Consider the following 24,677-nt stretch of genomic DNA (forward strand, 5'->3'; position numbering starts at 1 on the left):
GCTCCTAATAGCTGTACTCTAAAACTCAACCAATCGCAGCAAGAGGCACATGCTGCTAGGTTCCTTGCTAGCACCACCAGATGGCGCTCGCATCAGCGGTGGCGGCCGTGTGGGGGAAAGAAAAAGAACTAGAAAGCTCGCCTTCACACATAGTGTTTGCTGCAAGTGCTTCCCAGCAAAGATTATGGTTGCATAAGCTACAGTTGCTGAGAAGTGGCAACCGTAGCATACGAAGAAGGGAGTGATGTAACTACACTTTCATATGTAAAAGAACCCATCTAGCAACTGCTTTCATTTGTGTTCTGATAGTGCTATGGAAAGGCCACACATAGTTGGGACTCCCAAAGGACAGTGTGAACACGATGAGGGGCAACAGGAACAGTAACATCAATATGCACCACGGAGTCATGTTTAGGCTAGGTAGGACGCAGCGGTTCCTGCCCAAAAGCAAGCCATGCACAGTTAGGGTGCCTGAAAAGTAGTGTTAATATGATGAGCAACGAAAGGAACAGCAACCTCAGTATGCACAATGGCATCGGGCTCGGGAGGACCCAGTTCAAGGCTTTCTCACATTGGTCTATCGGATCAGGTGATACCAAAGCATCGCTGGCCAACCACCTTCACAGTGTACACTGGAGCCCCCCCCCCCCCCCCTTTTTTTTCTTTCATTTCTGCACAACCAAAAATAAACGGTTTCATTCATTTTATAATATTGTAGAAAAATAACTCGATGCCGGGGGTACATCACACTTGAAAAAACCCGACACTGAAAGGGTTAAAGCAAGCTGGACATTGGATATATTGTGCTCGGAGTGCCTAAAACTTGTGCCTTAAAACTGCCTGCCGCGGCCTTTTTTTTTCCATGTGCGATTTCCAAGCACGCTTTATCTGTCTGAACATAAAGCTGTCTTCACAGTATGTTTTGAAGTAACCGGGTGGGGTGGGATACAGAACCCAATTGAGAGCTTGGGCATTATCCCGGTGCCCAGGGTGTTCTCGTTGAAAAGGTTTGCAGGAGGCAGCTTATGCCCAACTCTGTTGGATTCAGATCGGGACATGCATTGATGAGTGCTTGTGAGGCAAAGTTCTAATGTGTCTTGCACAATAGCCGGTTCTCTTAAAGCTTCGCCGTATTATAGCAGTGTTATGTGGTGAACCATATCAAAAGGGGAGAGGCCACTGTCACGGGACATGGTACATGTTTCTTAAAGGGACACTGAACAAAACTTTTGCCACCTAGGTTTGTAGTCCAAATGAAAACTTGGGTTCTGAAATTGGTTGACACAACCTTGTTTTCAAGCAGAAAGTATTGGAAAATAATGAATTTCATTCATTTTTTACAAAATACCGCACCTAGCGGCCGTGCTGCAAACTGGAGGAAGTGACATTTCTGTGACGTTGTCTGTGCTGGATTCCGGTGTGCCAGCCATCGCCCGTATCTCTCCACCCACATGGATGGCGCTGGAAGGCAGTGGACGATGTCTCAAAAGTGCACTTGCTCTCAGCTGCATAATTGATTTTGCAAGCGGAGCTTGTGCCCAAGTTTTCAAAATCACCGTTTGTGCTGTGTGCTGCTTCGTAATGTGATCAGTAAAGCACCTGGCACAATGCAGGAGAATGCCTCTACACTGCTGCACGCAAGGGTGTGGGAAAAGTATCGTCTGGCGAGACAGGCCATGTCATACCTTTTTGGCAGAGCCAAAGCTTCGAAGGATATCAATTCGTGCTGCGCACTCATCTCAGCCATCATGAGTACTGTCAAAGCGTGACTTTCTGAGCTCCCTACACTTTGAGAACAGTGACTATCACATGAGCCCCGCTTTGCTGCAGAGCTGCAGCATGTCAGCGAAAGGGCAGCGCCTAAAGCGTGGCGCTGTCCCCTCCATTTTCTATAGAAAGTGGAAAGAAGAAAGGAACAGAGCAAGCGGAAGGTGGACTCGAGAAGAGAAGACGAAAAGAGTTGTGCCTTTTAGTTCTTTATTGCGCAGTGGCCGGGTGATGATCAAAGGCATCGTGCCATTTTTGTACTGCTGCTCTCTTGAGTGGCATTCACTGGGGCATTGTAGTAGCAGGGTCCTTCAATACGTTTCATCCGTTCATGAAACTTCCGTATAATGCTATATGGAGAGCTTCATATAGCATCCGCAGGGGATGCTGAATGGACACCAAAGGCGTATGCGTACGCTCGCTATTGCACAAGGGTTGACTGCCAGTATCGGCATGTGAATATTGTCAGGACAACATGCAAATCACCGCCCTGTTTTTTTAGCATTCAGAAGCTTCAGCGCAAACAGCTTTGAAACACCTACGCCTTGTTTCATTTAAAGCTTCAACTGCGTTTGAAACAGTGCCTTATTTCATTATTCGAATTGTACACTTGGAATACTGCAGAGCAAGTTAATATTGCACTTTTATGTCATTGCGCCACTTGTGCAGTCGCTTTCGCTCGCACCTTGCATGGTAGTGCGCTCACAAAACAATGAGGTAGATGTCTGGCTAGTGCTGGCTGCCCACTTCTCTTGCTACTGCAAACTGGCATACACGACGTCACGGTGCTCGAAGCGCAGCCCCGCATATGCTGGCTTGCAGCCGCCGCCACCGCCATGGGCTCAAAATTGTCCAAAAGTAGCCATCTGTTAAAAAATATGGGAAATAAACACTGTGTATCGAAACAGTAACACCTTCCCAGTCGAATTTCGACACTTCCCTCATTTTTTCATATTTTTGTACAGTCATACACATGTGCGCACAATACACATACACACACAATCATACACATGTCTGCATCATCTCCGGTCACAGTAGGAGCACGAAGATGTTTAATAACTGTACTGGCAGCCATTCGGAGCAGTTTCTGACATTGCTGTGGCCCAGGAAAAATAGTGAAATGCTTCTTTTTACTCTTTTGTCATCGTCCCTCTGCTCAGTGAATCTCCCGAAATTCGAAGTCCCCTAGTTGCAAATCGTGAACAGGATAACGTCAGCTGCAGAACTGTAGATATATTCACTGTTGACCCTCACTTCTAATCCTTTCCAGTTGAATACCTTGAATACTTCTTCTAAGCAGACAATGGATACGTCTTCTTGCCTGACACTTTCCTTCATTGGTATTTTCCCACTTGTGAAGAATTAAAGTAGCTGTGAAGTCTTCATACATATTTGCCAAGATATTCATATATGCTTCCTGTAGTCCTTGACTACGCAGTGCCACCATGACTGCTGGTATCTCTACTGAATCAAATGCCTTTTTGTAATCTATGAAATGCATGTAGAGAGGTTGGTTGTACTCTACAGATTTCTCTTACCTGATTGATATGGGTGGAAACTATTTTAGAGTACCCCTTCCTGAAGCCAGCATATTTGCGTTGGCTGTCATACATCCAATATACTCAGGACAACACTTCAAACTCATTGTTAAAGTTTGTTATACTGTGGTTCTAATATACTGACATACAGTTAAACCTCACTATAATGAAGTTAATCAAATCAGTAGTGTGGTTTATATCTAAATTGTTGCATCAAAATTTCACTTTTTACGCACTTTTTATGCAAGTAAGTACAGTCGCCAATGGATTTTTCTTACACCAAAGGGGCTGCAATATTTTTAATTATCAGGCAGTTGAAAAAGGCAAATTTGAAGAAAAAAAAATAATTTTGTTGAACTTGAATCTGTGTTGAAAGATGCACTTTTATGCCGTGTATCTTCACATCGGTGGTATGAAGTGAAGCCAGCCACACTTTCGCATTCACTTCGCTCCTGTGGCTCATAGTATCGCCCACAGTGGGACAGCACTATCATGAACAGTGTTGCCATAATTTTTTAAAGCGTGTCACTAAAGGGAGGCAAAGAAGTCACCAAATTTCCACTGAATTTTGTTGTAATGTTGTTAAATTATCACTTGAACTTCTCAGTGAATTTTGGGTAACATATTAGGTGTTTTTGGAACACTATACCTAGTTATGCTAGCATGGTTAAATCATTTACCAAAATGTCTCGCGTTTGCTGGGTGAGTGGGGAATAAACAGAATTCAACAGCAGTGTGGTCTGCTTTGACTTTACTATTACGCTTACATAACAACATACAATGACAGCTGAAATTCTGCATTTACCTTTAGAGTGTAAAGTTTCAAATGCGGCACAATTCAAAAAGAATACAAGCAATCTGATTTTTCTAGCACGCAAATGCACTTGGTGCACCTTATCCCTGAAAATGTTTGTTCTCTGTACTTTTGAAAGGATAAAAAAATTCTCCAAGACTTGCAAGGTCGCGTATTTTTTACACGTCGATGATAGTGATGTGACGTTTATGTAGGTCAAATACAATGCTTCCACCCCTTGGTCTACCTGAAGGCTCTTCGTAGTATTTGGCAAAAACATGTGATAAGGCAGCCGCGTGTTCATGCTTGAGTGAATGGGCCCAACTGCTCCTATGTGTGCACATTTCTAGTCAATCTCTTATTATTCACCTGTTGCATTCTAAGATTCGCAGTGAATTTTGTAAACGTCTCCCAATGGAATGTATTTAGAGTAAGTACAGAACCCGTAGTGATAAGACCCATTCAAATTTGTTTCGTAAAAATTAAAAAGTGTTTCATTAAAATTGAAAGTCCACACACCAGATGCCTGCGTTTAGCTCTATTGTGACAGGCTAAAGAAAAGTGGCCAATACAAAATTTAATATTTGTAAACCTCCTATGGTTATGGGTGAATGGTAAAAGTGAAAGCACCATTAATTGGAGTATAGAATGCACTGCTTGACCAACTGTAGTAAGGGTGGGTAAATATTCGAAAATTTTACGTAACGAATCTAATATTGTCCTATTTGGTTTGCTCCATGAATCTAATAGCCAATATTCAACTCTTGAAAGGCACTATTTGAAAATTAGAATATTTTTAAATAGTGATCATTTCTCACATAGACTGTGCACAATAAAACATAAAGCAAAAATAAGATAAATTAATGCTATTCTGTGGACATTAGATTAGAGCACACTGCGTCACTCGGAAAGCCACACATCTATGGCTAAACATGATTAGCAAAAAAAATATGTTCTTTTGACATGACATTTGGCAGTGAGTAGTATTGCATTAGTTATGTTGGCGTGGTCTCCATGAACTCATTGGGCACGCCGGGACGACGGCTTGTAGAAAAGACACGCAGACGCAGGCAGGTACTGAGGCAAAGAATCGATTTTATTCAGAAAGCAGCCATTTAAATAGGCCCTGCAGTACTACCACAGCACCCCCGAGGGCAAATTAGGTCGGTTCCAAAACCGAAACCTCGGTATAACATCCCCCTTTTTTTTAGAAGTCGGGGGAAGAAACCCTTATACATTTTTAACGATTTCTTAATACTACAATTTACTCGTAGTTACATTCCAAGGCCATTATATAATTCGAAAACTAATTCACAACTCTCTCCCAGCTTACTAAAAAAAAAGGTAAACAAATGTGATGCACAGTAGAGCACTCCGTAATTTTTTTTTTTTACACACAAACAATGCAAATACACATCCAACCACATCAAGGATAAACATGTAACAGTTACACTGCACCACAGACAATAAATATCTGAACCCATGTTCAGTCACACATCCAAATGCAATGTAGTAATGAAGAATGTAAACACAACCATGAACTGTACAACAGACAATAAAAAATTATCCGAACACATGTCCTGAGTCACTTAAACGTGGAAATGCAATGCATAAATGAGGAATATAAACACGTGAATTTGTGTGCATCAAGGAAGAAAATCTTTGAGGTGGCGTGGTTTCTGCTGCTGCTTTTTTGACTGCCGAGGCAATTGCATTAAAAGTTCAGGCTGAGTGCCCTCTGTAGGTGCCAGTACTGGCTCCGAAGCTACCTTTGAGCGTTCCTGCTCAGTTAAACACCCACCAGGCAAAACTGGGGTTTAGAATAAAGACTTGACATTTCGGCTTCCACGTTCACTGAAGCGCATGCCAGATGACTCTGAGGGTGAAGAACAAGGTTCGAAAGAATCGGAAGATTCATTGACACGCTCTTCGGGAACAGCTGGAAGCGAAGACTTGTGTAGAACTGCATGGAAGCACGAAGGCTGAGACATGAGCCTTACGTAGTAAAACACGTTGTGGCGCTAGTTGTTGCATAGCTTTCAAAAGATGGGGGAGGGGGGGAAGCGCCAACAGTGACGGCACACTAAGAAGTCCTGTCTTTGCACCTTCTTAGTGTGCTGTCACTGTTGGCGCTTCATCTTTTGAAATGAGCCTTATGTGTTTCAGAGAAAGCATGGGACTGGGCACATCAGTCATTCGTTGTGAAGCTGCCTGCATTGAGCCACTAAGTTCAGTTACATGCTTATCAGGTGAAATTAGGACCATTTTGGCTGGGCACCACAGCCAGACGTACAGCAGGTGCCTGAACAGAATCTTCAGATTCCTTGAAACGCTCGGCAGTGGACGCTGCTCGCGGAGCAGTATGACTGGGCGCATCAGTCAGCACAAGTAATTGTGCCCAACTCTCTTGCCTTACGGCCAAACATTGAACACTCATTCGAGCTACTTCACGAGCTGTATAAAAGCACTTGCGAATGAGAACTGCACTGAAATGCAGAATTCACTGAAGGAATATCTGAAGTAACTGCATCTGACTGTTTTACGAAAGAATTTGCAAGAGGGGTATATGCCTCGGCATGCATGCGACTATAGAAAAGCCTGGTAAGAATGTGCTCAACACGCTAATTTAGACGTGATGTACAGTTCACCTGGGTTTTCCGTGGAGCTTGCCGTTGACGCTTGAACTTCGGTGACGCTCGCTGGCATTGAAGTTCGATGGAACTTCAGACGTGGTACAGTTCCAAAGTCTGATGTAGTGTGCAAGTCCACTAAGGTAGAATGTTCCAACACTCTACGCTGGTTCACTCTCAGTGGTGGTGAAGTCGAACAGGCGTTGGCCTGCAGAGCACTGTCAAAGTCCGTTGCACCATACAAGGTCACTAAAGTCTATTGATATTCTGTGCAGCGGGAACCATTGTCAAAGTCCAGTGTAGATGTGGCTTGGACACGACAGTCGCTCCATCGATTACTACCTTCAATGCCTTGATAGCATCATGTTTAAGAAATGAGAGTTCAGTCACGTGAAAGTTCACCGGTGCTAACTTGTCTTGAAATTTCAGTTGTGTTGAAAAATCCTAAGTTCTTCACAACTTGTTGCAAATAGTTCTGAATGACCAGATGAGACTGAAGGAGGTGGATGTGCAAGAAGTATCTCTTGTAATCATGAATATTCAATACACAATCGCTCCGGTGCCAATCATCAGCTGTAGTCATGTTCACTTGAACGGAAACACGCATTGGGGGCTTGTTCACTGGCCGCTATCTTGGAACAGAGACAGGCAGGACGGAGAAGATGGCTGCCACCTTGGACTGGAGTGGGACAGGGAAGGTGACTGCCATCTTGGAATGGCGCCAGGTGGGGAAGATGACCGCCACTTGATCTCTTAGAGGACGACGGTGGTCAAGTTTGCAGTCTTCTGGCTGCCAATGTTGTGATATGCCATCTACTTGCAGAACGCCGAGTTGCTGCATCACTTTTTCTGTTCGCTCGTCTTCCTTGGCCACTTCCATTGCTTTTCTCACCGTAAAATTAGTGCCCGTTTGTACGAAGTGGCAACGAAGTTGTTGTGACAAGGCACAAAGAATTTGGTCTTGTAGCATTAGATCCGTTGCTGCACCAAACTTGCATAGTTTAGCCATCCGTTACATGTCTTGTATGAATTCCACCGTAGATTCAGTGACACTCTGCGTCCTTCGCTTGAAGTGGAGACGACTTCAGAATTCGTCTTCTACAAAGCATTTGTCCTCGGTATCTCCAGTTCCCTCTTCAGCACCTGCCTGTGTCCATTCTTCAAACTCTGAAGTAAATTCCGACTCCCTCCACCCCCAAAGCGTTGAGCAGTAACGCTTTCTTGTGTTCTGGCATGGCATCCCTGGCCGTGTCATCGACTTAGACCTGTAAAATGTGTTACTATTTAGGCCAGGGAATCGCTGAGGTGCCGGGACATGACAAAAATTTTGATGGGGGAATTGCAGCATTCATGGGGAAAGAGGCAGGAGACAGGAGACGAAATGAGGCGGAAGGTGACGCCACAGTAGCGTCGAAGGTGGCAGGCAGTAGTCGAAGCAAGTCATTATGAATGAGTTTTTGAGGAGCATGGCTGAAATAAAGGCAGTAGACAGCAGTTATGAGGACGTAATCACCATTGAAAGTAACGTTGCGAGTCCTCGCTTACATTTGGCCTCTATGAAAATCAATTGTCCTCGTCAGAATGGCAACGGAATGAGTTTCGCAGGTGCAGCGCTGATAGCGTAATATCTGGCGTCCACAGCAGCAGAATGGCTCATCGGTAATTCTTGTAAGCATCATGGCAGCAATCGACGATGTGCAGCCCGCATGGAAGGATAATCCTTGTCGCCAAACTGTTATGTTGGCGGGGCCTCCATGAATGCCACACCGGGCACGTTGGGTGCCCCAGGACACTGGCCTGTGAAAAGGACACGTAGACGCAGGCAGGTACTAAGGCGAAGAATCTTTTTATTAAGCGAGCAGTCACTTAAATAGGCTCTGCAGAACTATTACAGTGCCCCCTGAGGGCGAATTAGGTCAGCTCCAAAACCGAACCTCGGTGTGACATTAGTACTATTTATGTCCTTTCATTGGGTTAAACATGAATATGTTTCATTGCAGCATACTTCACACAGTAGTGGCCTCATTAAACTTTTTTTCCTCTGCCATTGCTGCAGATAACGCTCATATGATATGATTGCGTAGGTATAGATATTTTTTTGGTCAAGATTACCTTCATAAACTTGATATAATAATGCATGACCACGTATGCTCCAAAGAGCCCAGTGCTTGCAAAAAAACTATATTGTCGTTTCTAATGCTTCATTTGTGCTTCTAATAAAGCATGCTTTATAATGTGTAATGTATTGACACTTTTTAATGTTGTTAATGCCACAATGTTAAGATTAATGTGATTGGTAAGAAAGCTGTACATTCACAAACTGCCTATTAGAACAATGTTTGGTATTCCATTTGGTTTGCTTCTGGCACTATTCAGTTCATATTCGATTCACTTACATAACTATTCACTTTGGTCTCGTAACTACTGTTTGTACATTCCTAGTCTCTAATGCTCGTATGGAAATCGTGCTGGATGCACTCCATTTATGCTTGGGGATATGCTTCCAAATGTGTCGGTGGTTAGTTGGAATAGGAAAAACATTAATTGTAAGTGAGCTTACGAGTGCTCTGGTGAGAACAAAAGGGATGCACTTTGTCTTAGTATCGCCATGCCATTTTCTCATCCCAAACAATGTTACCCTGATTGTGGCCCATAGTAGACAGTAGCAGCCTAGTTGGATGGCTGTGATGATAGCCGAACCTCGTTATAAGTCTCAGTCCATGAAAATACCTTTGTTACATATGATATTCGTTATAAGCATACATGCAGATAATGGCAGAGAAAGAATTGTGATAAGGTCTATGCAAAAAAGAAAAGCAAGCAGTGCTTTCGACGGGGCAACAGAACGGTATCCTGCGTAATTTGATGGCACGTCGGCATCTTGCCATGCTGCTATGAGGCACTTCAGCAACAATACTGTATTTTTCATGTGTAACCAGTCCCTCTGATTACCAGGGGGAAAAAATCGCGTATAACTGGCAGACACCACTGCGCGCAACAGTGCTCCAATAGTTATAATAGTCTTGCAGATTCACAACTCTCCATATTGTATCTTCAGCCAGCAGCTTTGTTCCCACCTTTTTAGTGACACTCATAATCTTCTACGCTGTGAAGAGCTGCCATTGAGCACAGCTATCGTGATCAGTCCTGGTTTGCTGGCACCATCAGCACTGTTTGTGCACTGCAAACACAGCAAAAAAGGCAAAATGGCAATCCGAAAAGAGAATAGGTGGCCGTCAAAGAGAGAAGAGCAAGCTTCAACACATTGATGTTGGGTTCCCCAGGAGATAATGAAACCTAAGATGGTAGAGAACTTGGCCTTGAGGTGTGGCTTCACATAAGTGCCATGTGCACTGCTGTGAAGCCACACCTCTAGGTGACATTTGCATATAATTTGCAGGTGGACTTTACTGTTATGTTCAAATTTTTGGTGTGGGGTAGATGTGCAAAAATACGATGCAGTGAAACCTTGTTAAACTATAGTTGGCAGGAGCTCGGAAAAAAGTATGTGCTAAATGGTAGTACTGTTTAACCGAACTAGCATGATATCGCCCACTTACCTGTCAAAAATGTAACACGGAACTCTGAGAGAGTGCGATGAAAGGGGAAAAAAAACATGCAGTATTTATTCACTTCGCGTGACAAGTGTTATTTTCGTTTGATGCCGCGGCGGCCTAGCATGACAACAGCGGCCTCAAACTTACTGAAGCTGCGTGCCAGCTTTTCAACCAGCCCCCTTTTCTCGGCAAACACTCGCATGGCAGATTCCTCGTTGGCATTGCGTATTCTCCATGCATGCGCGCGGTAGTGCTGCAGAAGTCCCGGGGCGCCTTTTTCATTGCCGGGTGCTGTTCTCGTCGTGACGATTGCATTCATGAGGCTGGCGTAATACGCAGCTTCTGCCACTGTCGGGCTTGAATCACCCATGCTGTCGCCTTCTGTGTCGTCCTCGTCACTGTCGCTAGTCGACACTTCGGCAACAACAGAGGCAACGATGGCGAAAAGTCGAACCTCATGGCCGACATCTCTTCGCGGTCCACATGCCACACACAGTAGTCAACAGCAGATCCCTGTCGCGTGCCAGCACCAACTTCTTCGTGTCACGTTTGACAGCACGGACAATGTCTAATTTTTCTTCTACGCTGAGCACCCGGTGTCTTTTTTTATCCGAGCTTCGGCATGGCGCAAGTCATCGCTTGCACAACGCCACAACGCTCGACGCTCTCTGGCAAGGCGCCGAAATGATGTTGATGTGGCTTCATGTGCAAACGCACAGGGCGCTTGGAGGCCATTGTTCTGATCTTTGAGGCTTGTTGTTCTTCCAGGCCGCCCGATAGAGACAACGCACTGCCGTGTTTGCACGACGAAAAGTGGAAATGCTATGTTTTAACCGATGCGTACGCGATAAGCTGGTACGGTTTATGTGGATACAAAACACATTATGTTCAATGGCTACTGAGTCGGGGATTTGACTTCACTACTTTTAAAACGGATCTACTGTTTAAGCGGGTACGGTTTAACGAGGTTTTACTGTACATGAGCACGCTCTGCATCCCCACAAATGCACAACCGTGCCATCGATGTTCTCGTGTGGGATTGGCACATTTGCTTGCCAAATGTGGTCCAACCAGTCAAGCTACTGGCTTAAATGCATGTGCGTCCAGTATGTATCATTTCAAGTTGCTATAGCCAAGTTTCGTTGCCGGCACACGTTTTGGGTGCAGAGTGGACCACACGTGGATCCACATTCCATTACTAAGGCTGTCGGTCTAGCCTGTGCATTGGATCTATGCTCGATCACTGATAAGATCTGAGAGTGCAACAAATTGACAGTGAGCCTCATGCGATGGCTTGCCACCAGTCACTGCTGGCCGTGCTGCTTAGGCCACTAGGCGTAGCCAGTGCCATTCCATCGTCAACCAAAGTTGCAGTTTTATACTACTTAACATTGGTGAGGTGAACAGTGCGTATTTACATTACGCACTGTTCACCTCACCTATGTAACATTTACCCTATTTAATACCCTCCCTAGAGGGCCTTTAGGGTTATTGTGAAATAAATAAATAAACATGACTGGACTGTAGCTTTGTTCATGACCACCATGCTTGTGGCATTGCGCATTCAGTTGATGCCCGAAACACCATGTAGCATCTGAAAATTTGGTTACTTTCAAATGGTAGGTGGCGTTGCCGCAGGGAAGTCCAAATAATCTCATTCCAATACATTGACCCCCTGAAAAGTCAACCAGCGACTGTAATGGACATTTTCGTTGCCAGAATATATATGGGGTGATCATTCTTAAGCTTCCCAGAATTTGAAAAAATTGTCTCCTGCGGATAACATTAGTTTTTGAGCTAGATTATTCAGAAATGCACACATTACTTGCACAAGAAACTGAAACACTTCTGTTTAATGGTGGCTGCCAGCACTAGGTGCAGTCTGTGCCTAAGCGTTGTTCTTGACACATTCGCTACTGTACAAGCCAATGCTTTTGAACTTGTAATTGCAGTAGCCATCCAACTTGTAATTACAGTAGCCAACCAACTTGTAATTACAGTAGCCAACCAAATATATGGACTTTATCACGGCATTGCCGCAGGGTCCTTAAGGCCGCTAGTGTGGAAACTTAACGTTCAGACATTGTGCTATGGCTTGTTAAGGTTCTTTGTTCAGTTTTCATATAGCATATAGCTAAAATTGCCATTATAAACAACGGAACTAGTTGCATTGCTTGAGGGAAGGCAATTTGTTGGCTTTGTGAATGCTGTTTGTCCGCTAAGTCTAATGGCAAAGCGAATTCTGATTGTCAGAACCAAGCATTAATTCATGTGGAGTGTCAATATCTTCGAATTGTAAAACTTGCATAACGCATGATTAATCACCTAAAAGTGTTCGCCAAGGAGGTGAAATATTTAGTTTCATTGTCTGACCAATGATAGAACTGTGCGCTCCAGCTGTCATTCCGCTTTATGATGCTTTTTAGTATCTCAGATTTCGGAATTTGACTGTTTACACATCTTCACGTAGTATACATATTTCTTTTTAAATAATTGTTGATAGTCTGTGCTCATATTATCTAATCTTGTCTCGTCTTTATGTGCTCTCCCCAATTGTTCTCGTTGATATGTACCAACAAGCTGATTTCTGATCCATTCAGTAATTTACTAGTACAGCTCAAGTTATTTATCTTTAGTATCCCTTTAATGAGGTTTCCAGTGGAGGAACAGCTGCGCCAATTTGTGCCTAGAACTGTCCTTTGCACTGTCCTGCTCCAAAACGGCATTTTAGTGGGACATTTTGCCAAGCCTGTACCAAATAAATCATTAGAAGAAAAGCCTCCTTCTCTTGATGATGCCTTGGTTATCAAGCTGAAACCAAAATTCAGTTTTTATTTTATTTATTTATTTGTGATACCCTCAAGGTACATAATTGTACATTGCAGAGGGGAGAGAATACATTCCAAGAGTAAAAAATACAGGATTAGTTCAAGGAATTTCCAAGGAACAAAAGCTATATGAAAAAACTAGCAATGCATTCATAACAAATAGCATAGACTTACATAACATGAAAATACAGAAAGAGTACACTTTAGCAAGCAGACAATGTTCCCGAATAAGTACGTAATTGTCATTTGCCACCATACATTATACGTCATCATTCTGGAAATCAATGGAGGGGCCACTGATGTAGATATAGTAGACGCTGTCAGTTCTCCAGTCGGTGTTTTTGTGCTTTTGTTGCACTTCCCTCTGGCTGATGCTTCAGTGTACTGCATTAAGTACGGTCTTTTTGTTTGAGCCGTTTGTGCTCCAGTTCAGCATTCCTCATATATGCGTGGCACGGAGCTCGCTCAAGGACGTTGGATCAAAAAGAAGCCTCAAACGAATTCCTTGTCACACATGGTTTAGCATAGTTGTTGATGGCGAATCACTTTAAAAATATTGTCGCAGTTCCTACCACAATATCCTATAACATGTGTAACCAACTGCTGACATATAATTTGGTTCCAAGTGGGAGACCTTCTTTGCCAACTTGCACAGTCGGAAGAGCGGATTCCGTGGTTATGATCTTCCTCGTCCTGCTGCCATTTTGTAAACGAGCCCCGTGCCATTTCAAGCTGCTTCAAAGCAGCTGTTTGTCCTGGGCATTTTTCTCTTGGAGAAATGAATCTTGACTATTCAACTTTCACGTGTGCCGCGGCACACTTATGCAGAAGAGGTTTTGCACATTAGAACAAAGCCATGAGTCGTCACTGTAATCTTGGTTTAGTCGCACACATGTTAGGATGGGATCTTCATGATATGCCCTATATTTCTGAGAACTTTTCTTGCTCATTTCATACTCACAACACACTCAATGCTTCTTGCAAGTCAAAGTGGTAGAAGCAGCTTTATAGCGTGTTATAGGCTCAAGGAAAGCCATTATTTCAAAAATTGAGCTACTGGGGTAATTTTAGTCTGAATGCCTCATTGATGCACATAGTGCCGGCTCCACTATATTTATGGACTGTTCCAATGGAACTTGAGACCATATCAGGTCTACGCATGCATGTTAGACACCACGCCAAAAAGTCATGACTGTTTGGTGCAGGTCTGCTCGCAGAGTAAATGCATTAAAACTAGTCTTATTTATATATGTTTTTGGAGGGGGGGGAGAGGGACCGCACAATTTTTGTTACTTTCCCAGTTCAGGTCTGAACTTGGTTTGCTCCTGTATGCTCGAGCTTCATGTAGGATTTTCTTCATAAGTTGTTTCTGAAGGGACATTCAATTCACCAGGACTGTTCTAGAATTACGAAGTAATTTTTAACACAGCCTTAGAAGCTGTGTTATGGTAGCTTGACTGGCCTTGCCAACCCAGCACACAAAGGCAGCAACGAGAGTTGCAGAAATTTCAGATAAAATCCAAGTACATATGTTTCACAATTACAAAAAGAAAAAGTAGCTCATTCAACACTTTTTAATATAGCATTTTTTGACAACACATAAAGTTCTGCTAGTTTGCACCTATTTAGTGCATTTGGAAAGACAATATTGCAGCAGTTGAAAACCTGTAATTTGTATGTGATTGTGGAATACACCAATGCTCTGTCTTGTTAAGGCAGGATTGGGGAGAAAGCTAGCTAAACAGCCTGCCATCTTGAATTCAGATCTGATGGCTGTTCAGTGATGACCATTAAGGTTCATTATCTTGGAAATTAATACAAAGGTGTGTTCGTTCTTCCTAGACCCCCAATAGAATGTAAGGCTTTTCTTGTAACATCGCTAAATTAGATTAAATGACTGTAATGTTTGTACAGCACAAGTTTTTTCGTACAGGAAATGTTTGCTCATACATCTGTAGCGTGCCCTAGACTTTGCTTGTGCATTCAGCATGACGTGCTAATGAAGCAAAATGCTAAGTGTTTTCACAAATTCAAAAATTTACTGTTCAGGCTTTGTGAGTGGGGCACACTAACCTTGATTTGTTGCGAAAAAGAACAGGATTTATTTTCTTAAATTTCATAAGGATATTAATTTGCTGACGAATTATGTAGTATATCTTGTTTTGTGCATTTTTGGCTGTCTTCAGCATTTGTGTCTGCAGAGCCAAACTTGTCATCCACATAAATTATGTATTTGACAGTACTCTTGACTCAAAAATGTCATTTGTCCATTTCTTTATTGAACAGCAGTGCTTAATGAGACACACAAGCATTGAAGCAGAAGCATGTCCTTAGTGGTGAAAAATGGAGGGACTGACAGACTCCTTAGTGTTGGAGTCTGCACCCACACACTTGTAGATGCTTTGCAACCAGCCCTACATAGCCTTTTAGGCTTAGCATTGTCATGAGTAATTGAATATGGATTTCAACTGTAGTGCAGCATTTTTGTACACTATGTAATGTATTAAGACATAAATTTTATGCCTATGTGCCACTTTGTTTCTTGCACACACATTTTTGGGGATTGGATATGTAGCTGCAGTGTCACCATAGGTTTTGCATGTTTGTGGAGTTCTCATGCTGCTGCACTGTGTCCAGTATTGTGGCGATTTGCACCTTCTTAGGCAAAGATTTCTAGATGAAAGGTATGTTGCAGTGCTGTGAAGGATGAAAAATTTCAGGCTCACTGCAGTGATGCCTTATTGGTTACACTTCCAAGTTCTTGTGGCTATATAGTCTAGGCATTAAAGCCAAGTAGGCAATGTTAACGGATTTCTGTTGAGAAGTGTTGAAATTTCCCTGTTACTCGACAGCACTATCATGTGTGCATATTGCTCTCTGCACTGCTGTCTTGATGTTATTAATGAGATGTAAAAGCATGGCAATATTGTGGTGTCTAATTCCAGTACTGCATATTTATGAGGATCATAGTGAGGCATGACAATTGCAAAGCATGAGGAGGATGTGTACTTACGGTACTCTGGAAGTTTGTCAATGCCACTTAGCTATTCATGTTCTCAATCTGTTAATTAGAAAAGCATTCTCCACAGGAGGGTCTGAAAGTAAGCATTCAAAATCTTTTTTCAAGAGACCCTAGTTATTTTATTGCACTGTGCTGTGCTTGAATATATCGAACAGGAAATCTGAAAAATGTCATACTGATGCCAGTATTGCCTTTTAATACTCTTTGCTGTACATGGCTCATAAAAACATTAAGCTTCATACTGATCTTCACATGGCTGGCTAAACAGTCATGTTGGTCTTTTCATTTTCTAGATGTCACAATCGTTCATCCATAGCTGCCCTAACTCAGAGGAGAATCTACCTGTATTCTCAGAGAAATGCACAATAGCATTTTGTGCAACTGTGCCTTTTATGGTCCTGTGTATATTTTACTTGTCTTCTTTAGTTGCGAGATTTTGCTCCAGAGGCTTATTGCAGACTAGCCCTGCATGCTACACGCAAACTGCTGGGCACTTATGGATGTTTTTATTTTACAGGTTGTCGGCATTGTTTTTGGCTGCTGCTTGGCCAAAGCTATCAGAAAATACGAGGTGGTGTAGGACGACATTCTACGACCGTTCTGTTCTGGTGATGTCTTATTCTGCCAGTCTGTCATCAGGTTCAGTGCTTTCCTCGTTAAGCTGATCTGTACACTTCAAGGTGTAAAATATGCTCTGTGTAGCTGGTGCCAAAACGAAACGGAGTTGTCCACTAGTGCTGCGAAGATTAATTTCCCCCAGTTCTTAAAAAAAAAAAAAGATAGCTTGGATACATTCCGTGCCTTACGATCACAGGACAAATGTTAAAAACCACCATGTGCAGAGTGTACATAAAATCACTGTTGGCATATGGCCTGAATATAACCACCAGTGGCAAAGGTTGGCCTCATGGGCACCTGTTAACCACGATCAATGTTCATTGCCCAAACTTTAGGCAGCCACACTTATTTGGCAGGTATGATCTTAGCATTACCTTACTAGGCTAAATGTAGACTTTTGGTGTTTCCTCTTGAAATAGTTGCAGTGTGATGCTTCTTTATGGACATTTATGCTTTCTACCTGGGATTTCAAATGCCGCACCAGTGTTGTGTTCCACCACTACTTGTGGCTGGATAGTTAGGCGGCATTGTAGTTCCATTTACTGTTGTCTGGCAAATGCTGTGTACTTACGACATGTAATCCAATCTGTACAGAAAATGTTCACTTTAGTAAGCTACTTCACATTTTGGTAAGAATGTGTTCTCTTCATGTAGTTACTGGTATGATTAGCTTTTTCTTTCTTAATATTGTGCTGGCTTTGGCAGTTTGTCTGTGCAGTTGCCTTTCATTTTACCTGTACCCAGCAGTAGTTGAAAGCAGTATGTATTGTTGCTATACTATACGTTATTTAACTGTGTCTAATAAAACAATGTAATGGCTGATGTTTGCGCTTTCAAGTGGAGTAAAGCCATTGAATGTTTGTGATCCTTTTGTGACTGTGTTCTTGCCAGATAATGCCAGAAATTGTGGAAACTGCGGTTTGCACTTTGTTCCTGGTGTAGTGCGTTATCAGTTCAACTAGATGACGCGCATTCTGCACGTCCCCCGTCGTTCGCAATGTGCCCTACGACAATGTGCATCGCCGCAGATTTCCATAAATCATTTCGGCTCCGCACACACACACGTGGACCGCTGGCAGCGAGTGACGTACGTACACCCCCCTTCAGCTCTCTCTCTCTCTCTGAGCAACAATGCCGGATTGTGGTCGTACCCCGAAGCGTCGCCGCTCGACAACTGCGCTGTCACAGGATGGGGGAGCAAAACAAAGGGTCGCCGTCGCGATTCTCGGCGGCCGCTGCGCGTCGCAGGTGCGCGCCGCAGCGCCAAGGGCACGCTGGTCACCCGGACGGCGGCCGTTGCATGCGCGCCGCCGGCTGACGGCTTGATGGATGATGCCGAGCGCGGGAATCCGACCCGTGGCCAGCTGTGCCCAGCCGGCGCGGCGCGGCGCGCGAGGTGACCATGGCGGCCACCGTCTCGCTGCACCAGACCGCCGCCTTCGCGAAGTCTCGGAGCTTTTCAGAGCGCGGCCATGGTACCCGTGTTCAGCTGACCAACTTTTGGCGACGTCGCGGACTAGCGCTGGCTGCAGCCTTGCAAAGGGGAGCGCAGAATTGGTTCGGAAAAAGACGGGAAAGGCGCTGCGTCATCCCCGTCTTTAGGGTGCCTCGATGCGCGCGCTCCCTTCCAGGGCGCGCGCATCGAGGCACACTACCCGTCTTGTCTCCTTTGTGCATGTTCTAATAAGTGGGAACGTGTTCCTTCATACCTGTATGATTACGCTGTTTCTAAAAAAAAAAAAAAAACATAAGCGAACTGTTCTGCTTTGGGCTGAACTTAGTGGGCGCTACGATTACCCAACTTGTTAAGGGACGTTGTTGTCTTTAAAGTAAAACAAAGTGAAGGAGAGGACGAACGAGTGTTCAGTATGTGTATTATTAAGGCCAGTTCCTTCAAATACACGTGCTTCAACATTACATGAGTGTTTCCTTCAAACGTAGGCGCATCACTTGAACTTAAGGGACGTTTCACACAAGATCTAAGGCAACATTTTCTCGTATTGAGATTGTACGTTCATCACGTGGTCCACTTCCGTTGACACATTACGATAAGAAAATAACTACAGTAACTTACGAACTTCTGGCGAGAAACTTCGTCTTGCATGCAACATTTTGTCATCTCTGAAACAGGAAAATAGAGTAACTGATAAATGTTGAAGTTCAAATACACATCTGCCTAAACAAAACTATTTTGTACATCACTGCAATATGCTGACACGGACCAGTTAATATCAACACAAAAATTCGGCAACTCAAACAGTCGCTCACAAAACAGCTGTGGCTTAGTTTCCACACGTTACTGATTAAGGGCCTGGAAAGTACTCGAGACCCCTTGTTTTACTTTCTTGAAGTCATATTTCTTGTCAGATCGAACCGCCTCTAAAATGGCTCGGTCTGATCGCACCAACTCGTAGAACTCCTGGCAGGTTTGCTCAGTTTGCTTTCACCAATGATGCGACCTTGATAAGGTCTACGCTGTATTGACTTCGTTCACTGCTCCAAGCTCCCGCAATGAGGGAAAAAGTTGCCCTGCGAAATCATTAGTCACTGGAATGCTCAGCACAATTGACAGCACTAGTCACATTCGGAAGAACAACTTTCGAGCAGGCTGCTCCACTTGTCCCCTAAACATTTTTTTTTTTATTTCGCTGCGAATAGCTGCCCGATTGCTGGCTGCAGACAGCACAATTCATCCTACAGTTCGTCCATGTTGATGGCGGATGTCAACTGAACGCTGCAACAACTTTCGCAAGGTCACTTAACGTTAGTTCGCACGCTGCAAGTCCAAGCCGCTTCGTTAAAGACGCGACAGTGCGCGCGTGTTCAACCGGGTGCCCACATCGTGGGGAACGGCTGGACGGCGCGCGCAGCTGGCGCCAGAAGCATTCGTCGCCGCCGTAAACGCGCGGCTGGCTTACTTTTTCGGAAGCTTGGAGTGCTCGCAGCTAACACATCCTCAAATGGGGTGGCCAGATGCAGCTAAACTCAAGGCGCTGCCGAAAAATAAGTGAAATGTGGGATATTTTTTGAAGATTTTCCTTTTCCTTGCGGGACGCGGGACAGTCGCGGTACGGGTGGTCACAATACGTCCGAGAATACGGCCCCTGGACACATTCGACGTCGTCGAGCATCAGCGCGTCGACGGCGATGCGTTTTTTTATTTTTCCAACTGCCTTAAGCCACATCTTTTTGTCGACGGAGGAGCGCTCATGGCCGGGCCACGCTCGTGCGTCGGCTGATCGCGTCAGTGCGGGCGAGTGGTGACTTGGGCCACGCGGTTTTCGCCTGCTTGGTTTTGTGGGGGTGCGTGATTTGAGCCCATGAAAATGAGTTCGATTCCTCCGACGTGGGTAGGAGAGCCGGCGTGCTGTGGAATGTTAGATTCCTGCTTGAGACGTGCTTGACGGATGATGCGAGCCTTGATCGATTCCCGTTGCGTCAAGCTCTTAGCACAGCGCTAAAAGGTCACCACGCGCGCCGCTGTTCGGCACCGACGATTCTCGGACCGAGCGGCGGATGCAAACCTGCGCACCATGAAAACGGCTTGGAGGCGGCAGGCGCTGCTGCTGGAATGGGCATGTCTGCACGAAAAGGTCACTGAGGGAGTATCCGCCCGACGATCGCAGCCTCGCGAGTGGCGGCAGTTGCTTCGGTAAACACGACACTAGCCTGCGGAGCGTCCACGCGAGAGCGACAGCAGCTTTGTTATTAGAAGCTCGCGTCTTCAATTGTCCGCTGGCGCGCTTACGTTGCTGTCGCGCAAATGGATGCTTGGCTCTATTATGGCGGTTCTATATTATAGCGATTTTTTTTTTTGTAAACGGAAATAGCGCATCACACATGGAACAAGGGCCATTATACGATTGGATCTACGTTTGAGAAATCAAACCTTCCGTTTCATTCGACATTGTTCAGGAGTGGCAAGTGGCGCGCAAGCAAACATTTAGATTCCAAATTTGTATAATTTCGATATTGTAGGGTTTTATGTGCCGAAACCACGATATGATTGACGCACGCCGTAGTGGGGGGACTCTGGGTTAATTTTGGCCACATGGGATTCTTTAGCGTGCACTCCATGCACGGTACACGGGTGTTCTTGCATTTCGCCCGCATCAAAATGCGGCCGCCGCGGCCGGTATTCGGTCGCGCAACCTCCGACGCAACACCAAAGCCAATACGCCACAACGGCAGCTGTATAATTTGGAACCTGGCCCTGAGGGGTCGAAGCAGCGTAATTCCGCAGCATTTTCGTAGCAATTACGCTGCCTCACTCGCAGCCGAAGATCTACGGAGAAGCTGTCTTGCAAAAATGCAGATCATGATGCTCTCTCCCTTTTCGAGTGAAACGGATGACGTGCTTGCAATTTTGGCTACGACACTTCTGCAGAGGGCTCACACTGACAGTTTGTCATTTAGAAAAAAAAAAAAAGAAAAAGACCGTGCCGAGATATTAGACGCTCGGGGATGTGTGGTGTTGCGAAAGCAGAAAATAACGCCCTTTTCCCTTTCTTTTAATCGCGCCCACGCCGATAGCCACTCATCTCACTTTTAGCGCTTGTTCATGAGCTTGCACCCCCGGCGTTGTAACGTAAAACAGTGAAACGTAAATCAGAGCCATGCTGCACGAACATCTTTGTTCTTCGCTCATGGCCTCCAAGGCAGCACTGGGCATCTTTGCTATTATAGGTGAGATAGGAGCGCAGTAAGTGGATGCCAAAAAAGCATTGGCAGAAAGGCAATAGCGTGGCTCACAATGCCACGCTTACTAATCGTGCGTGTATTTTTTTTTAAGCACCCTCAACCGAGAGGGTTAATGCAAGTGCTCTTTGGATCATGTAAAAAGCCTGTTAGCCAGCTTCCTTACGCCGATGGCTCCCAACCACGGTGAAACTTCTGTAGCTGTCCGCACCCAATGTAGAGCCAACAGCTGTGTACATTTGAGATTTGACTCCGGCGCTTGAAAACATCGTTGTTGTGGCGCAATACGAGCCACTTGTGGAAATGAGTGGAGGTTTCTGCAGCCGACTCTCGAGAAAAGAAAGAGTTCGCTCGTGAGAGCTGTGAGGCTTCGCTTCGGCGTTTGCTTTTCCTGCTGGTTTAATATTTCCGTTTCCTTTCAAATTTCATTCCAATGTTTCTATTGTTGGGTCGCGCAATGGACGCATCTCTTCTGGTGAGGCACTGCTTAATAGTAAGCCTTAGCTAAGAGCCATAGAAACATGTTGCGATATAGCTCTGCTTGGTCCTTGTCCAGAAATACTGTGATCAGGCAGCTACTGATACGAATTGAGCCTAATGTATTCTTGAAAAGGTCGAATTATAGTGATTGTTCGAAGTGGATCTGCGATTTGAGTTTGACATATTTTCAGAAAATTGAACGTGGCACAATTAAAAAAGAGAATCGAGTTTAGAATTCAACTCCGCAGCGCAAACGTATCAAAATTCTGTAAAGCGCTAAAGGGGCCCTGAACCACTTTTTATCAAAGTCGGTAAATGCATTTCAAGTTAAATGAGACTCTTTCAGAAGTAGTTCAATCCGTTCAACAGAAGCGGAGCTATTAGAGAGCTTTAGATTAGGGCGCCCCAACGCTTGCGTCCCTCTAATCTAAAACTATCTATTGGCATTCAAACATCGCGTTCGCGATGCTGACGCTCCTTCAATGATTTGCACTGAGAAAGCTGCGACGGAGTGGGGTGTACCCGCAACTCTCCGCCTATACTGAACGTCGCCGTGGCGCGCAGTTCAAATTTCATTCTGGATATCGGGGCTACATGCAACTGTAGTACATTTGTGCTTTCCGTGTGGCCGGTGACCGAGGTTGTTTATTCTCCCCCCCCCCCTTTGTTTGCTGTTTCACAGCTGTATTGATTGTGCGTAGCCGTAAACAAGGCTGAGAGCGAATGAACTCACAGTCCCTCTGAAAGCTCCCGGCCAGTCCCGGCGACTGCTCAACTGAGCTGTCTACGCTCTCGCATTATTGATATCGTCCCAGAATATACGCACAAGAACTATAAAGCCGAATTTAATGGATTAACTGACGCAAATGTGACGTCAGCGACTGCGCTAGCACTGCGTCCCTGCTTCGGGAGACTTGCGAAAAAGGTGAACTGTGGAAGAAAGCTGTTGCATACATACGCTTCCTCTCTATGACGGACGAAAATTAGGCAAGCATTTTAGCTGCCCTTTCTAAAGCAATAACTGCATGCGACAATTTTCTCGAGGCATTCATGCGCCAGGCACTCGTAGCTGCGCTGCGTATGGCAAGACTGGGCGGGATCTTTAAAGGAACATGTGACTAATACGTAGGTATAGGCTCGCATCTTCTCAACCCCGCTTCGCTACTACTTTCCACACGAGTGCACTTGGCTGCAAGAGTGTGAAATACGCTGTTTCACCGCGTCAGCGTAATTTACCGAGCCTTGTTCGATAGCGATAGCACACTTACTTGACAATTGCGTTCGCGGCGTCGCCGTGGCCATAAGTGTAGTGTGCGGAAAACCCCATGGCATCACTATATTTTGTTGCAATATCAGTTATTTCGACACTCGTGGCCAGATTTCGTTGTGGGCGTTGGTGTGGCGGTCCATATGGATTCTTCAATATATTAGATGCTGCTAGATTATTAAGGCACCAAAGTTCCTCTGACCAAGTTTTATGGTCTTGAGTGATTTGTTCGTCAGAAGTCTGGCGATTGAGAGCGCAAAAAACAGTAATAAAACATTTCATTCGCAGTGTGTGCCTTTTGTTCTGGAACATTAAAAGATGCGAAACAATACTTGGGCTCAGTTTCAAGGTGATGTAATTTCACTGGTGCCAGCGCCGGTGCTCTTAACGGATATATTTCGCTGAACGCTAATTCTGACTGTTTCCCGTCGGTCTCAGCAGCGTCGAGGTGCGACGCCTGCAACGCCACTGGCGACGCTCATGCCGCTGGCGTTCTGAGACGCCTGGTAGCTGCCAGGGCGCTGTTCCTTCTACCCAGCAGAAGTTGCCTTTCGTGCTGCTGCGAGCGTTCGAGTTCACGCGCAGCAGCGCTAAACCTTGCTCTTGCTGTCGATGCGTCGCCCTTCGCACGAAACTGTAAACTTTTTTTAATGCGACGCACTCTTTGCCTCATACCTTGCACCTTCTGGTAGGTCGATAGGCAAGTGCATGTCTCGTCTTGTAATCGGGACTAGGGTTGCCAACCGTCCCGAATTTAGCGGGACAGTCCCTACTTTCGAGTAAAAGTCCAGAGTCTCGATTTGACCCAATTCGGGGCGGTCAACTGTCCAGACTTTTCTTTTTCCTCTGTTGAATAGCCATGAATAAACGAAATTTCCTTTTTATAAAGGCGAACAGCTCGAATGAAGATTAATCTCTTTTGTCTTCTGTTGCGTTGCCATAAACACAAAGGCGTTTCAGTTTTTGTAGATTTAGTTCAGTAGTAAGCCCTGATTATTCAGTCACTCGCTCTCCCCCTCCGCCCGTCCCAACTTCGGCCACACGAGAGTTGGCAACACTAATTAGGCCTCCTCAAAAAAGTGTCCGATGCTTGATAAAACTTCGGTCTCCCACAGCCCCAGCAGCTCGGTACTCTAAACAAATCAGTTGGTTTGTTTTTTTATTTCTTCGTATTCATTTTAAGGCACAAATAAATCCTGGGTAACAGACAAACTAGCTAATGAATTTCGATTGCACGGCGACGTTGACACATACAAAGAGCCGCATAAATTTCCTATTCATCCTTGAGGCGTGCTGCTCAGGACAAATTCTGAATACGTTCAAGAGACATTTTTCGTGTCATCCATTAATTGTCGCCTTTGTGATGTACTCGAAACCATTGAACGCTGTTTTATACGCTGCAAAGGTGCTATTTTGGAGTGTACTTCAAGGAACTCTTCAAAAAGGCTGGTCTAAATTCTCACTCCGCGCGATATCTCG

The 24,677-nt window shown here is 44.8% G+C and overlaps 1 protein-coding gene and 1 long non-coding RNA gene across 5 annotated transcripts in view; one reads left to right on the forward strand and one right to left on the reverse strand.

The window, feature by feature from the left end:
• Positions 1-17,618, forward strand: part of LOC142566125 (23 kDa integral membrane protein-like) — a 49,517-nt gene extending 31,899 nt beyond the window's left edge. Inside the window, exon 7 of the mRNA XM_075676927.1 lies at positions 16,653-17,618. Coding sequence (XP_075533042.1) covers positions 16,653-16,715 — 63 coding nt within the window. The 3' untranslated portion in view covers positions 16,716-17,618. The remainder of the gene's footprint in view (positions 1-16,652) is intronic.
• LOC142566131 (uncharacterized) lies at positions 5,181-20,505 on the reverse strand. 4 transcript variants are annotated; one of them, XR_012824978.1, is made up of 5 exons: positions 19,672-20,505; positions 18,828-18,874; positions 16,127-16,208; positions 8,274-9,909; positions 5,181-7,993 (listed from the first exon to the last, which is right to left on the reverse strand). It is a non-coding gene; the product is annotated as an uncharacterized LOC142566131 (long non-coding RNA). The 4 variants fall into 4 exon arrangements; XR_012824975.1 differs by having other exon boundaries at positions 5,181-8,198; XR_012824976.1 differs by having other exon boundaries at positions 5,181-9,909; positions 20,286-20,505.
• Positions 20,506-24,677: the final 4,172 nt, after the last annotated feature.

The sequence above is a fragment of the Dermacentor variabilis genome, chromosome 1 (genome assembly GCF_050947875.1).
Source record: "Dermacentor variabilis isolate Ectoservices chromosome 1, ASM5094787v1, whole genome shotgun sequence".
In the NCBI taxonomy this organism is placed as follows: domain Eukaryota; kingdom Metazoa; phylum Arthropoda; class Arachnida; order Ixodida; family Ixodidae; genus Dermacentor; species Dermacentor variabilis.